Below are 15,737 nucleotides of genomic sequence, written 5' to 3'. Positions count from 1 at the left end.
CGGTTGGCCCAGGAGGCACGGCCGGGCCGGGCCGGCACGGCACGCGGCGGCCCATCACGGCACGGCCGGCCCATCACGGCAAGGCCGGCCCGGCACGGCACGGCCGGCCCGGCACGGCACGGCCGGCCCGGCACGGCACGGCCCACCGTGCCGGCTCGGCACGCGGCGGCCCACGGCACGGCCGGGCCGGCACGGCACGGCACGGCCCACCGCGGGGGGCACGGCCCGGCCGGCACGTGGGGCACGATGGGCCGGCGGGGGCACGCGGGTTAACGGGTTAAACGGGCCGGGAACGGCCCGTTTAACCCGTTAACCCGATATTTTTGAATTTTATAGCCGTTTTGTGACCGTTTGAGTTCCAAAAAATTCGAAAAAAATTGCAAAAATCACCATTTTTCACCTATAAATAGAGGAGCACCTTGCCCTTCCATTCCACACCAGCAACACCATTTTCTCTCTTGTTTCCTCCTCTCATTCTTGTCTCAAAGTTCGTGAGAATTAGCGATAATTTGGCAAAATTAGTTTGAATTATTGCAAAAAAATCCGAGCAATTCCAAAATCGTCATCCTGCTGATTTGCTATCTTGAAGTTGAAGAAATCTTGGTGATTTTTTTGCATCGTTGTTGAGTCTTATTTTATTATTAGTTTTATTATTTGATTATTTCTAACTCTGAATATTTGCAATTTTTGTAGTGTCATTCGACATTGATCATGGATGCCGGTGATCATGATACATCCATAGATCATGATTTTTTTCTCCAAGGACTCACAGGGGACTACGGCCCCTTTGATACTAGTGCTGCAGGTGATGATGGACCCGACGGTGAACCTCCGGTTGGTTCACATCCAGATCCAGGTGATGCAGCAGGAGTGCCATCGTCAGGCTCTACAAGTGCGCACACATTAGCAAGCAGCGGGTCTAAAAGATCAAGAGCCGGTACTTCCGATGTTTGGCAAGACTTTGAAAGGATCTACAAAGAGAAAGATGGGGTAAGTGTCAGGTATGCTAAGTGTTATATTTGTAAAAATGAATTATCTGCAAAGCCCTCGGGTGGAACGGGGCACTTGAAGAGGCACGCCATAAGTTGCAAGCGAAAGAGTGGAGCAGCCATGAAGCAGACGGTGTTGCAGTACAACCCCGACGGCTCTGTTCATCATTGGGAGTATGACTCTGCCAATGCTCGAAAAGAGCTATGTCGCTTCATTGCAAGAGCGGATCTACCACTCAATATCGGTGAGTCTGCTGCATTTGAAGATTACATTAAGCAAGCTCATAATCCTAGGTTCACGTATGTTTCTAGACAGACAACTAGTAGGGATATGGTAAAATACTACAATACGTGTCGTAGCAAACTTAAAGAAATGTTGCAAACATGTACATTTTCAGTTGCTTTGACCTCGGACATATGGGCAGGTAGGGCTAGAGAGGATTATCTTAGTGTGGTTGCTCATTTTGTTAATAATGATTGGGAATTAGAAAAGAGAATAATAGGTTTTCGCTTGATTGACAACGCGCATACCGGTGAAAATATTGCTGAAAAAATATCTCAAGTAGTTGCAGACTTTGGCCTCACGAATAAAATATTTTCTATCACTTTAGATAATGCCGGTGCAAATTCTAGAGCAATGGATATTCTTACTCCGTTGTTTAGTACTTATGCTGAATCTTTCTTGTTACATCAACGTTGTGCTTGTCATATTATCAATCTTATAGTAAAATCCGGTTTGAAGAGGTTATCGCGATACTTAGAAGATTTTCGTACTGCAATATCTTTTGTGAACTCCTCTAACCAACGAATTGCAGCATATAAACAGTATTGTGTTGCAATGGGTGTGCGTCCACATAAGTTTGCTCTGGACATGCCGGTGAGATGGAACTCTACTTTCTTGATGCTTAAAAATTTGATACCATATAAGAGCACATTTGGTGTGTTTATTCATACACATTACCATCAGCATGTGGGTCAAACTTTACTCACAGAAGCGCATTGGTATGTTGCTGAAAGGATACTGGAGTTTCTTGAATTTTTTTATGATTCAACTGTGAGTTTATCAGGAGTTTATTATCCAACATCTTGTTTAGTAGTGCATAATATTGTTGAAATTGCTACTCATTTAAACAACTATGAAAATGACAATCTTTTAAGAGATTGTGTAGTTCCTATGAAATCTAAATTCTTAAAGTATTGGAAAGAAATTCCTTTGTTATACGCTTTTGCCTTTATTTTAGATCCTAGAGCTAAAATTGCAGCTTTCTGTAGAGTTCTCGCAATTCTAGGTGATGCTCTTGGCCATGATTATTCTAATTATTATACTAATATTCGTTCTAAGTTATTCGAAGTTTATAGTAAATATGAAACAAAGTATGGCGGAGTTCGCCTGCAACGACCTCCACTAGCACCCACAACAAGTAAGACGACGACAACGTGGGGAAAAATATTTGGTGCAGGTTCTTCATCAAGAAGTTCAGACTCTTCGTCACGATCGTCTACGGGCACCGGAATTCCAACATCCGGAGGGGAGCTAACTACCTTCATCGACAGTGACGTTATCAGCCACGAACAAGAAAACTTCAACATACTGCAATGGTGGCATGAGCACAAGACGAATTATCCAGTTCTTTCACTGTTAGCGCGAGATTTGTTAACGGTTCCTGTATCTACAGTTTCTTCTGAGGCTGCCTTCAATCTTACAGGAAGGATAATCGAAGAGAGAAGAACAAATCTGTCAAGTGAGATGGTTGAAATACTCACCATAGTAAAGGATTGGGAACAAGCTGAAGCACGAATGCAACACACTGCAGAAAATACTGAGCTTGAAGAATCATTCCAAAATTTGTATCTAGATGCTGATGAGAACGTGTAATTTTAAATTTTCTGAGCTAGGTTGTACTCTTTTTTCCTTTGCTAGAAAGGTTTTTAATGAGGCAACCTATCAATAAAGCTCATTTTTAGAATTAATCATGTGCCCCTATTATTTCTAAGTTTTTTTATTCATGTTTTTTGTTTATTTTTTTAAAATACCCCCCGCGGCCCCACCCCCACCTACCTCTCCTCTCATCCCTATAAATACCATCTACTCCATCTCAAACTCCACCCTGCCCACCCATCTCTCTTTTCCTATTTGCTAGCCAAGTAGCCAGTATTCACTTCACATCAAGAAACTAATTCCATATTTCAATTCATGGATCAAGGCGCCGAGAACTCAGGTGTATGGTCTCAAGTGTGGCAACATTTTGAAAAGGTCTTCAAAGAAATTAACGGGGAACAGGTAAGATTTGCTAAGTGTAATATATGCAGTATAGAAATAGGTGCCAGATCTTCACATGGAACGGGACACTTGAGGAAGCATATGAAAAATTGCAAGCAAAATTCTGGGGTTTCTAATGAAACCATGTAATTTTCGGAGCATAATCATTGGTTGTACTCTTTTTTCCTTCTAGTAGAAAGGTTTTTAACGAGGCAACCAATCAATAAAGATGTTATGTATTTATTTTCCATATTTTTTATTGTTTTTTTGATTTTTTAGCTATTATTTTTGATTTTTTTTCCTATTTTTTTGAGTGCTGACGGGCCCAACGTGCCTCCACCGTGCCGGCCGGGCCCGTCGTGCCTTCCCGTGCCGGCCGGGCCCGTCGTGCCTTCCCGTGCCGACCTGGCCCGTCGTGCCTCCACCGTGCCGATCGGGCCCGTCGTGCCAAACGGGCCTATCGTGCCTCCACCGTGCCGAACGGGCCCATCGTGCCGAACGGGCCCATCGTGCCGGCCGGGCCCATCGTGCCGACCGTGCCGTGGGCCGGCCCGGCACGGCACGGTGACAGTTGGGCCGTGCCGTGGGCCGACGGCTCGGCACGCGGGCCGGCACGGCACGGCCCGTAACAGTAAATGGGCCAATCGGGCCGTGCCGATTTCGGGCCGTGCCGAGATGGGCCCGTGCCGGGCCGGCCCGATTGGCCCATTTGGCCATCTTTAGTCGCAACCATAGTACGTTAGTGGACCGGACCCTTTACCCTCCCTTCCCAGGGTGCTTTCATCGGCGTTGAGTCGGCAGAAGATGTGTTACAAATTCCCAGGGTGCCGCCCCGATTTTGCGCACCACCCTGCCCAGCTTTCCCTTCTTCGAACAATGTATGTCAAAACAAAAATATGTTTTTGATGAGTAAAAATTGTATACATAACTTAATCGTTAGATTGATGAAGACTAGCTTTCGTAAGGACGATCTGATCGATGTCGTGAAAGCAGCTTCTCGAACGTAGTTGAAGTCGAGTGTTGGATTGATGAAGACGAGCTTCCGCGAGGGTGATCTGATCGATGTTGTGAAAGCAGTTCCTCGGACGTAGTTGAAGTCGAGTTTGTAGGCACTGTTTCAAAAATCCCGCTCTCCTTTCTCCTCGGTGCACACCGATCGGAAAGAACGGCAAGGCTAGGCAGTAGAACGAAACAATGCAGCGAGTGCCAAAGAGAAGAGGATGGGGAAAGATGAGACGGAAATCAGAGCTAACCGGCGCATATCATGGCTCTTAAATAGCTAGAACGCATCAATACTGGCCCATCAAAGAATGGTAACTGACGTGGTTTATGGCAATTTAAAAATGATAGTTTTAATCTCATTAAAATGTCATTAACATGAATGATCAAATGCACTGAACAGATATGTGAGGACATCATAAAGCTAAGCAATACCAGGGACATGTGCTTCTGCTGGTTTAGTTGTGAACACATCTGGGAGGACTGGGAGGAGGAGGAGGGAAGAAAGAGAAGTAATACCTCAAGCAGCTCTCCTCGGTGGCATGTGGAGGTCAGCGATGGTGGATAGGTATGTGGCATCGTGTTCCTCAGTGTCGTGTGAACGTCATCGGTTGGAGGAGACGATATCGACCGGAGAGGCCAACATCGACAGGAGGAGACGACATCGATTGGAGGAGGCAAAGTCAACTGAAGAGGCCAGAGTCGACTGGAGGAGGCGGTGTCGACACCCGGAGGCCGACGGCGATGACGAGAAAACCTTGGTCGCGAGAGCACAGGGACTCGAGCGACATTGGTTGCTGCTGTCTTTATACGATGGTATTTACGGGTAATTTACACCAACTCGATTTGACTCTACGCAAAGCCCATCTAGGCTTGCTTCTTGGTTGCAATTCAATTTTAATTTTTATGACATCTCAACTCGTAAGAAGTAGTTTTGAAAAGTGACCTGTTTAGTTGGTCTTTCGATTTCTAGGAGAAAAGCTTGAACTAAGCCTAACCAAACGAGTTCTAAATTATATACACAACGAAGTTTGTTATGCACATAAAGTAGGTACTAGCACTTTTTTTCTTTACAGATACAGGAGAGGATATTCCAGCCCTATTTGGACTGAGGGATATTTTTAATTCGAGTCAGAATTAAATTATTTTCTGTGACCCCGCAGAAACGAAAACATATTTGCCGTGAAACTCGTGAAATTAAAAACTGTTACAAAATCAGAACTTTGAGAACATCCTGCTGAATAGAGACAAAACTGGAAGTCTGTAGAACCGTAGAACCACTCCAGAGAGAGCGAAAAAAAACTGATGTTGACAACCAAAAAGGAAAAAAAGAAAACGTCCCAAAAAAGGATAACACTTGGCCTAGACCGCTGTGGACGTGCCCGTTCACTTCACCAGCATTCAGCGGCAGCACAGGGCGCAACCAAAAGCATGGAGGCGGCGAGGAAGAGCGTGTGCGTGACCGGCGCCGGAGGCTTCATCGCGTCGTGGCTCGTGAAGCTCCTCCTCTCCAGGGGCCACTTCGCGGTCCGCGGCACCGTGCGCAATCCTGGTAAGGCCGCACCTCGCAGCTATCCCCGCGTCCCTTCGATCTGTCGTGCCCGGAGATTTCTCGGTTTTGCCACCGACGATTTCTGTCTACGCGGAAGTAGATGCGCGTAAATAGAATTCAGTTGTTGAAAATTGAAATGCATAGATGCGAAGTGGGAAGATTTGGGAATGTGGAGCCCCAGTTCTTAGGTTTAAGAGGGCAGACAAGCCGACTGACCATCACACAGGAGGAATTGCGTGTCACATCTATTAAATTGATAGTAGGAACTGTCATATGATCGCCATAGCAAGTTACAACGAAATAACTAATGTAACGTAGAGTTTTTTTTTCCGAGCATAATGTAAAACAGAGTTCACACAATTTCTAGCCTGAAAACGTGATACAACCTCAAACAACTGAAGAAAGAGTTCAGAAAGCTTCTAGCCTAGTATACAAGTTGTTTCCAAAAATATACAGGAGAGCTGCACATCTTTGCAGAAGACGATAAAGTTCAAATATGAAGCCTGAAACAAACAAGCAAATAAAGGAGACAAACACTGACAGCAAGCTTGAAAAAAAAAATCAGGGCCTGAAAAAAAAAACCAACTTTTCCTTTTTTTAATGGTGGACCAAGATTTTATTTGTTATGATGGACCAAGAAATTTGTTATATATGGTAATAATTTTTTGTGTGTGTCTGCTTTAGGTGATAGCAAGAATGCTCATCTCAAGGTACTGGAAGGTGCCGGGGAGAGGTTGCAGCTTCTCAAGGCTGATTTGTTGGACTACAACAGTGTTGCATCAGCGGTTGCCGGTTGTGAGGGTGTCTTCCATGTAGCTAGCCCTGTCCCCTCTGGTCGGTCCTCCAACCCTGAGGTGAATTTGTCAAGAACATCTATTTCATTTTCTGAAATTTTGAGGTCAAATAAGGGGGTATAGCTGGTTGAACGCGGTTATTTCATAGACTGCAATTGATGCTATAGTTGGCAAGGCTTCGCTTCCAAGCCTTCAAGCTAGCTGTGAAGTCTAACTTGACATTGAGTTTTCTCAAGGATCTTGGATGATAAACCAGGGAAAATTTCAGAATCCCCCCTAATTACCAATTCTAATTCATATGAAACATGCTGAATTCATTGGCTATCTATAAAAAAGTGTGCAAAGTGCAACATTTTGACGATCCTTTCAGGGTATCTGTGCCTCCCTATAAACTTAGCTAATGACAACAGACAATGATTTTCATTTCTTCTCTGCGCAGCATTATTGTAGCTTGGCTCTCTGGTCCTATGCTCACTACCCTTGTTTTGTTTTTGTTTTTTAGTGCTATTATATAAATATATGTAAAAATTGGCTAATTTATAGAAATAAACACATACTATGATAGTTTATCTCTTTTGCGCCTTCTACAAAAATTGCTGATTTACAGGCGGAAGTTATAGCTCCTGCTGTAACTGGCACAACCAATGTGTTAAAGGCTTGCTGTGAGGCAAAAGTTAGGCGAGTTGTGTTGGTGTCTTCAGTTGCAGCTGTGTTCAGTAATCCTAACTGGCCTAAGGGCAAGGTCTTTGATGAAGACAGCTGGTCAGATGAGGAGTACTGCAGGAAGAATGAGGTGATATAGTTGATCCTTTAAGTAAAGCAATGCCTTTGCTCGTGCTAATGTTTATGTGCAAATATCGATGTAACATAACAAGTAAAGATTTATCTTTTCCTATCACAGTTGACTTCTAATATGACAGTTTAAATTTATCCGAGTTCCCTTTTAGCCAAATTGGAGTATTGAGTATAGCTTTATATCCAAAATGTACTCTTAATTTTCAGTTAACCACAATATGGTTTGGAACCCCATTGCTATTTTCATATGCTGAAATTTGGTTGTGACTCAGGTCACAGTTTATGCATTCTTTTCTTATTCTTCTAGTTGCTCTTCCAAAACCGTAAGTGAAGCCACGTCAACAGTTGGTTTGCTGTATCATATGATGTCCTTGCACTAACCACAGAGACTACGGCTGGTCTTTTGTTTCTTTGTATAAATAACTTCCTGCTCTGGCTTGCCTAAAAAGACTTTTTTTTTTTTTGCTAATCCTGCAGGATTGGTATTACCTTTCCAAAACTCTGGCGGAACGTGAGGCTTTTGCTTATGCAGCAAAGACGGGGCTGGATGTTGTAACTATTTGCCCGTCATTGGTAATTGGACCCTTGATGCAGTCTACAGTAAATTCGAGCAGTAAAATCCTCCTCAATTATTTCAAAGGTAGGGTTGTTATTTGCTATCTTAATTTTCTTTTGGTTTACATTCAGTTATATATTTGAAGTGATAATTTAATCGATGATGTTTATCTATTGCTTGTTTCTGATTCCACAAATCATATTGATCAATAGCTGGAAAGTACTCATCTACTTAAGACCAAGCTGTTCAGTTTACCAACTTAACGTAGCTGTTTAGTGCTTTTTCTGTGGAAGTAAACACGTTTCTTTTGCAGGAGATCGTGAGACTGTAGAAAATAGACTCAGAACTCTAGTGGATGTTCGTGATGTTGCTGATGCTCTTCTTTTGACATACGAAAAACCAGAGGCGTCTGGACGATACATCTGCAGTTCACCTCCAATAAAAGTTTCTGATATGATAAACATATTGAAGAGCTTATATCCAACTTACCCTTATCCCAAAAAGTAAGCCACTTCCTCCGAAATAGTTTTGTTGTCTCGTACATGTAATCAAACAGTTTTTATTCCCTCTCACACATCCTTTGACACACATATGTAAGAACCAATTCTTATTTTCATTGTTGGATATGTGTCGAATAATTATACGGAGTTGGTTATATATAAGACTTGGTGTTGTATTAGTGGTACATGATAGAATCCTAGTAGGACTCTAGTGGAATCCTAGTAGGACTCCTGTATCTAGGTATCCTCATAAATATGAGAGGAGGGTCGCTGTTTGTAGCTATGATGGTATAGCGACAGGTTCGTAGTGGGCAGCAAGTCTGCGGTAAACCCGGGAAGCGGCCGGTGTTGCTAGTTAGGGAGGATCGTCCGTAGTCATGTCCTGGGGATGTAGGCTTTGGCTGAATCTTGTTAACAAACATCGTGCCTTTGGTGTCGTCTGTGATCGTGTGCATCATCTCGGTAGATCCATCCGTTGCTTCCGCTGATAGCTTATTTCATAACAAGTGGTACCAGAGCCATAGTTGGATTGGATCTAGAGGTGTTACGTGGAAGATTAGGTAGAGGTGCAGAATTATGCTCTACAAGGCGTTGTGCAACGTACGGATGGTGCGGGGCGAATACGGTGCAAGGTGAAGCATGGCGGCGGCCGGTGCGCACAGGAGGCGCGTGTGGCCGTGGCGGTATGGAGTCGTCGAGGAGTCATCGGACGCGAGGTGGTTTGCGGAAGGGCTCGGTTGGTGGTGCTGAGCAAAGGAAATCTGCATGTGAGTCGGGCGGTTGCACGATCTGCGGTGTCGAGGACAACGGGCGCGGAGTCTACAGCTCATCGGGTGCCACATCGTGAGGCCATGGTCGGTGTGGCTTCATGGCACGGGCATCACACAGAAGTTGATGGGCTCGGGCGTGAGGTGGACGAGCCGGACACGGCAGGCAGAATCGTACTCGGACGACGCATGGAGGCCAGGCAAGACATGGCAGGTTGGACAGGAGTCGTGCATGGACTTGGACTCATGGGTGTCAGGTGTTGCATGCAGAAGGCCCCACATGGGTATTGATGCACGTGGTTTCGGTTTGGTCGGCTGCAGGTCGGCGTAACAGGTTCGGTTTGGACTTCAGCGACGTATTGGCTTGGCGTGGCGGCGTCGGACTCCAGGTGGGCGACGTCAGTCGCGTGGTGCTGCGACCCAGTGGGCGTGAGTCCAGGTGGTGTCCGGCAATTGGAGGCCAAAGAAGGGCCGGTCCAGTGATGGCACGTGAACCAATGGCTGAGACAGGGCTAGACTGGTGCAAAAGCAGTCGAGTGGGTCGGGATTTACGTGCGTGGGGTCCAAGACCAGCTCGAGCGCCAAGCAGAGGGGCGCTAGGCCTGTAGCGCTCGGTTCTGCATGGGCATGCAGCGGCGTTTGATTCTGATGGCTCGGCAGACGACGTGCGCGGACCGGTGGGTTCGTGTTGGGCGGTTCGACGATGACAGGCGGGTTTAGTGATGAACCCGGGCAGACAATTCGCGGCAAAGACGAATAGCCTGGTGATTCAGCGAGATGAAATCAAAGTTTTGGTCAAGCGTCTGATGGATCGGTGTATAGGTGGCAAGGTGTGTCGTGCGGACGTGCACGGGATGCGCAGGTGTTGGAGTGCGATAGGAGGTCGCAGACACGAGGTGTGCAGGTGCTGGAACATGACAGGAGGTCACAGACGCTGATGAATATTGCGACAGGCGAAGGAGGAGAGGCAGTCGATAGATTGGCCATACCTTAGGCTGGTGTTGCGGTGCTCGGTGATGAGCATGGGCTATCGATGGTGTTTGGTCGTGATGCACATGACGACTGATGATAGTTTGACAGTGGTGGCCGGACAGTTTGCGGGCACATGGCAGACGGTCTAATGAAGGCTGGTGGACAGTTCACTTGGAGGGTGAACATACCGTGATGCAGGGCGGATAGGCTGACGGTGACAGGCCAATCATACCGCGGTGGCAGAGATGAAGAGACTGACAACAATGATATAGGAGCGTGAGGGCTAGTGGTGGTTATTCTCTGTGGCGTGGCAACACATGGCGCGAGCTCAGGATGCATGATGTCATTGGAGAGGGCTTGTGTGTTTCCAAATTAGCAAGGACGCGGATCGATTCGAGTTGTACGCGTACGGGTTTCTGAAGTGTGGATCGATGGGCGTAAAGAAGCTTCAAGGGCTGAATTGGAAGGAAGTAGAGATTGTGGAGATCTTTACTTCCAACTGGAGTAATCTGGTTGGTCTGAGACTGTAGGAGGCTACGGTGTAAGATGTCGGAGAATCGTAACCTAAACAGTCAGGTGAAAGAGCAATGCTAGTGTGGCAATTTCTATGTGTGACTTGGAAAGCAACAGTGAAGTTCTCAGTATCAAGAAGCAGTAAATTGGGAGCGTAGATGTCGGATTCAGTTGATTTTTTCATGTGACGTCCAACGTGGAGTGGTTTTCTTCATGAAGTCTGGTGATTTTGTTTGTATCTACTTATATGACGACGCGGGCTACCGTGTTGTTGAAGTAAGGTATTATCAAAATCAAGATCTATAATGGAGTTGTGTGCTTCAGGGAGTCAGACATGTGTCAAAGCTAAAGAGGAATCTGATTTCGCTTAAAGAGGCTGTGTTGATTGAAGAGAAATGTGCTCAGTTGCAGGTGGAGTCATGGAGACTGAAGTTGTAGGGATAGCAGTCTCTGGAAGGCGGTGAGTCTGAGTAAAACTCATCTGGCAGCTCTTGTTGAGCGGCAAAGGTGACAACTCAAGTCCGATGTACATGGAGGTTCACGCATGGCGACTTCAAGATGGTAGATTATTTGTCAAGGTGGAGTTTGTTGGATATATGTCGAATAATTGTACGGAGTTGGTTACGTATAGGACTTGGTGTTGTATTAGTGGTACATGGTAGAATCCTAGTAGGACTCTAGTGGAATCCTAGTATGATTCTTGTATCCAAGCCTCCTCATAAATATGAGAGGAGGGTCGCTGTTTGTAACCATGACGGCATAGCGATAGGTTTGCAGGGGGCAGCAAGTCTGCGGTAACCCTGGGAAGTGGCCGGTGTTGCTAGTTGGGGAAGAGCGCCCGTAGTCATGCCCCGGGGATGTAGGCTTTGGCTGAACCTCATTAACAAACATCGTGCCTCTGGTGTCGTTTGTGATCGTGTGTATCATCTCGGTAGATCCATCCGTTGCTTCCGCCGATGGTTTATTTCATAACATCCATATCTATAAATGCATAGCAGCGGTATGACCTAACAATAGAGGGATGGATAACATGTAATTGGTGTAATAAACAATTTAAAACCACCATGTTTTCATGTTATAATGAAAAAAAAGATTTTTCATCGGAAAGAGGTCTATGAAGACTTTTGGCTTCAATTTGTTGCGCATCTGCACCATCAGTCAAGTAGTAGTGTCAATCTAAAAGCATGTTGATAAGAGTGGCGTATTGTCCAATTCAAATACTTGCATGCATCCGCACAATTTGGGGAACTTGGATTTTAACACTGAATGTTCGATAAACCATTGAATGCTTATTGATCCTGTTGTTCCCTTCATTTTCACTCACTGTTGACATGGGTGGAACTTAATTCTTCTATGTTCCAATGGTTTGCAGCTTTGTGGAAGTGGAGGACAACTTGGCATACAGTTCAGAGAAACTTCAGAAGCTAGGGTGGACCTTCAGGCCTATAGAAGAAACCCTTCAGGACAGCGTCGAATCCTACAGAGCATTTGGCATCCTGAATTGAGCGTCCAATTGTGTGGCCATTTCGTCCATTTGTTACTTCCAACCTCTTTCTTATTTCTGTAAGCAGTGGAACAGAACTTCTAATCCCCTTCAGATTCATGTAAACGGGTGAAACAGAACGTGTTGGCCCCAAATTAAATAAGCGAATCGTGTTCAGCATCATATTTTTGCCAGCCTGTTTTATCTGAGCGTTTGAACCAAATAAGTAACCCAATGCTGACGGTTTTACGGCTTTGTGGCGTATTATTATCGCAGAAATGTACTTTGATGCTCTAGTGCACATACTAGTGTGCATCTGACGTTGTGTTTGAGTAGAGGTTTTTGAACGTGCAGTCATGAAAAGACGGTTGTCGACATGAAAATAGACAGCAGAGAATTTCACAAAAACGGTGAAGGAATGATTCTGGATGATCCCAGAATTGTTTCTTCACATCCCAATGGACAACAATATCGATTTTGCTAATAATCTGTTGACAGATTTTTATATCAAAAATCTCTTAGATTTTGAGCCCTCCAATCTGCTTTTGTAATTGTACTCTGGCTGATGGATACTTTTCCAGTATCGGGTTCGAACTTGTCCGCAACTCTCTCCTCGGAGGAATCTGAAGAGACCGGCACTGTTTTGAATTTGACATCTCGGTTTGCTGGCTCTCTCCGCTCTTTGTCACCGGTAGTCATTAATTACCATGAGTTATTTTACTTGCAGTAGTTAATCAATGGAAGGACTAATGTTGTCCATTTGGATCTATCGGGCTAGCCTAGTTAGGCAGGACCTGGTTACGGCTCGGCCTAACATGCTCATTAAGTTTTGCGAGCCATGTCGTGTCGAGCTGACTCGGGCACAGTTGTGGCACGGCAGCACGGTGTGGCCCGGCGTGGCACGGAGGCTCGACAGTGCATGTCCGACACGTAGGGCATGGGGGAGCACGGTGGAGGCACGGGCATGAATAATGGCTGAAAATAGAAAATAGAAAATAAAAAATAATAGCTATAAAATTAAAAAAATAAAAAAATAAATAAAAATAAAAATGAGCTTTATTGATTAGTTGGCTCGTTAAAAACCTCTAGAAGGAAAAAAAAAGAGTACAATCTATACTCTAAAAATTACATGATTTAATTAGACACCTAGAATTTTGCTTACAATATTTAATATGTTTCCTCAAATATCCCGTTTCATTTGTAGACCTGACACATATTTCACTGCTGTATATATTACACTTAGCAAATCTTACATATTCCTCTCTAAAGACCTTGTCAAAATATTGACATACAAATGACCATGCACACGAATTCTCAGAGTCTTTGATCCATAAATGGGAAGATGGAATTGATTTGTTGAAAAGGAGAGATGGGTGGGTAGGTGGCCAATGGTATCACTTGAAGTCTATGAATTAGGATGGTAGCTGCTAGCTATTTATAGGCTAAGAGAGAGGTGAGTGGTGGCGGATCGTTTTTGAAAAAAATAAAGAAATTAAAAATAATATGGACACATAATTAATTCTAAAAATGAGATTTATTAATAGGTTGCCTCATTAAAAAAACTTCCTAGCAAAAGAAAGAAGAGTACAACCTAGCTCAAAAAATTAAAAATTACACGTTTTCATCAACATCTAGATACAAATTTTTGAATGAATCTTCAAGCTTAGTGTTCTCTGTTATGTGTTGCATTCGTGTTTTAGCTTGTTTCCAATCTTTTACGAGGGTGAGTATTTTCACTATCTCATTTATGAGACTTATTCTTATCTATTTGATTATCCTTCTAGTAAGATTGAAGGCAGCCTCTGAAGAAACTGTATATTAAGACCATTAACAAATCTCGTGCTAACAGTGAAAGCACTGGATAATTCGTCTTGTGCTCATGCCACCATTGTAGTATGTTGAAATTTTCTTGTTCATGGCTGATAACGTCACTGTCGATGAAGATTGTTGTCATGTCCCAAAATGCTAATCACGTGATAACTTGAGTTTAAACATCATAACTTGAGTTTAAGACTGAAGGCATTCATAATCATCATAGCATTATGTCTATGCGTATTCGTTTGATAACTTAAGTTTAAACATGTTTCAAAAGTACTTGGAGGTAGTTTAAAGCACTTTAGGAAAACCCTAAATGCCTTGGAGATGAAAAAGAATAGAAACATGGGAAAATTAGGAAATTTCAGCAAAAGGCCATTCTCACGGTCTGACCGGGATTCCCCGTGGTTTGACCACCAAGGGGCAGCCACGTAGGCTTGCCACGTGGGCTTCTCGCGGTCTGATCGCCACAGCATAGAGGCTCCACTAAAGCAAGTAGACCAACTCTCACTCACTCACTCTCTCACAATCTCACTCTCACTCACTCCTTCACCCACACTAAGAGAGAGATCACCTCGACACCCACAATGATTGAATATCGACGTAGGGGACTTCCTCGAGCTCCCCGGAAGCTTCCTCGAGCTCACCCCCTTCACCCTTATCGTCAGTGAAGTTTCCACATGAATTCATCCACCTTAAGCCCCAAACCACCCTGGATCCTAATCTCTAAATCGGAGTTTCCTTAGAGTGATCCCCTCTAATAAAAAGCTTTCCTCCCCTAAGGTGAGGCATCCCCTACCAATTCTCCGTCATTCTCAAGCTCGAGTCGATCCAAGATTAACCCTAGCCTTGGGCTTATCCATGAAGTTTTCCAAGTTTGGCTCAGCGAAAGTTATCCAAACCACCCTAGAAGCACTCCACTAGTTCCATATAACATTTTGATACCCTTCCTGGTCGAAGGCCTCGTCAGAGCCTTCGCCGACGACCTCACAAAGGTGCTGCCAGCAAGATCTCACAGTCTAACTGCCGACTAGGCCGGTCTAATCACCGGTTAAGAAAATCAAAACCCCAGTCGAACCCATAGTCAGGAGTCTGACCGCTGTTGGCCGGTCTGACCGCAGAAGCTCGCTGTCTAACCGCCGGTCAGTCTGATCTGACCTCCAGAGGTCAAAACCTTTTGCACACCAGTGGTCTGACCGCCACTTCAACTTAAAACTATATGCACTTAGGTTGTCTTACCCAGGGTTTCAAACTTTGGAACCCTAATCATTTGGTGGTATTTTGCAAATGTTTTTGAAACGTGACGCTCTATTAATTTTCAAGCATGCATCATATGCACACTTTAACATCACTTGATTGTTTTTTACAATGCATTCTTGATTCGTTAGAGAGCGTTACGCTGAGAGTCCAAGCGAGTGAAGGCAACGCCAATCTACCAGAGTTCTGTGAGTGTTGCATCGGGAGTATCAGGCAACCACCAGAGCAGCAATGCAAGCATCTAAGTATACTCAACCTATTACTTTGGATCTCATATTGTATAACTTGATAAATTACGCTTTATGTATGTTTGTATTGTTGGGTTTTGATGGGTAGAAGCTATGTTTATTAGATGGTTCTATAAAAAATATTCTCAATACATGTCTCATTGTAAAGAAGTGAGCTAGATATCTCAATTAAATCATCACAAGAAGTGGAAGCATCTACCTTATGATTGAAATTAAATAAAGAGGTAGATTGCTTTA

General features: G+C 44.4%; 2 protein-coding genes across 2 annotated transcripts; both read left to right on the top strand.

Moving 5' to 3' along the window:
* Nucleotides 1–363: 363 nt before the first annotated feature.
* On the top strand, nt 364–3,499 carry LOC133927051 (uncharacterized). The gene is made up of 3 exons (XM_062373309.1): nt 364–603; nt 694–1,234; nt 2,450–3,499. Exons 2-3 carry the CDS (start codon nt 712–714, stop codon nt 2,863–2,865), a joined length of 939 nt encoding a protein of 312 aa, XP_062229293.1. The 5' UTR covers nt 364–603; nt 694–711; the 3' UTR covers nt 2,866–3,499.
* A 2,132-nt stretch (nt 3,500–5,631) lies between these two features.
* On the top strand, nt 5,632–12,363 carry LOC133927050 (cinnamoyl-CoA reductase 1-like). The gene is made up of 6 exons (XM_062373308.1): nt 5,632–5,800; nt 6,485–6,654; nt 7,202–7,387; nt 7,867–8,029; nt 8,259–8,448; nt 12,070–12,363. The coding sequence occupies exons 1-6, from the start codon at nt 5,680–5,682 to the stop codon at nt 12,200–12,202; spliced, it is 963 nt and encodes a 320-aa protein (XP_062229292.1). The 5' UTR covers nt 5,632–5,679; the 3' UTR covers nt 12,203–12,363.
* The last annotated feature ends 3,374 nt before the right edge of the window (nt 12,364–15,737 follow it).

Source organism: Phragmites australis, chromosome 8 (assembly GCF_958298935.1).
Source record: "Phragmites australis chromosome 8, lpPhrAust1.1, whole genome shotgun sequence".
Classification (NCBI taxonomy): Eukaryota; Viridiplantae; Streptophyta; class Magnoliopsida; order Poales; family Poaceae; genus Phragmites; species Phragmites australis.
This window is presented reverse-complemented; position numbering and strand designations above follow the sequence as displayed.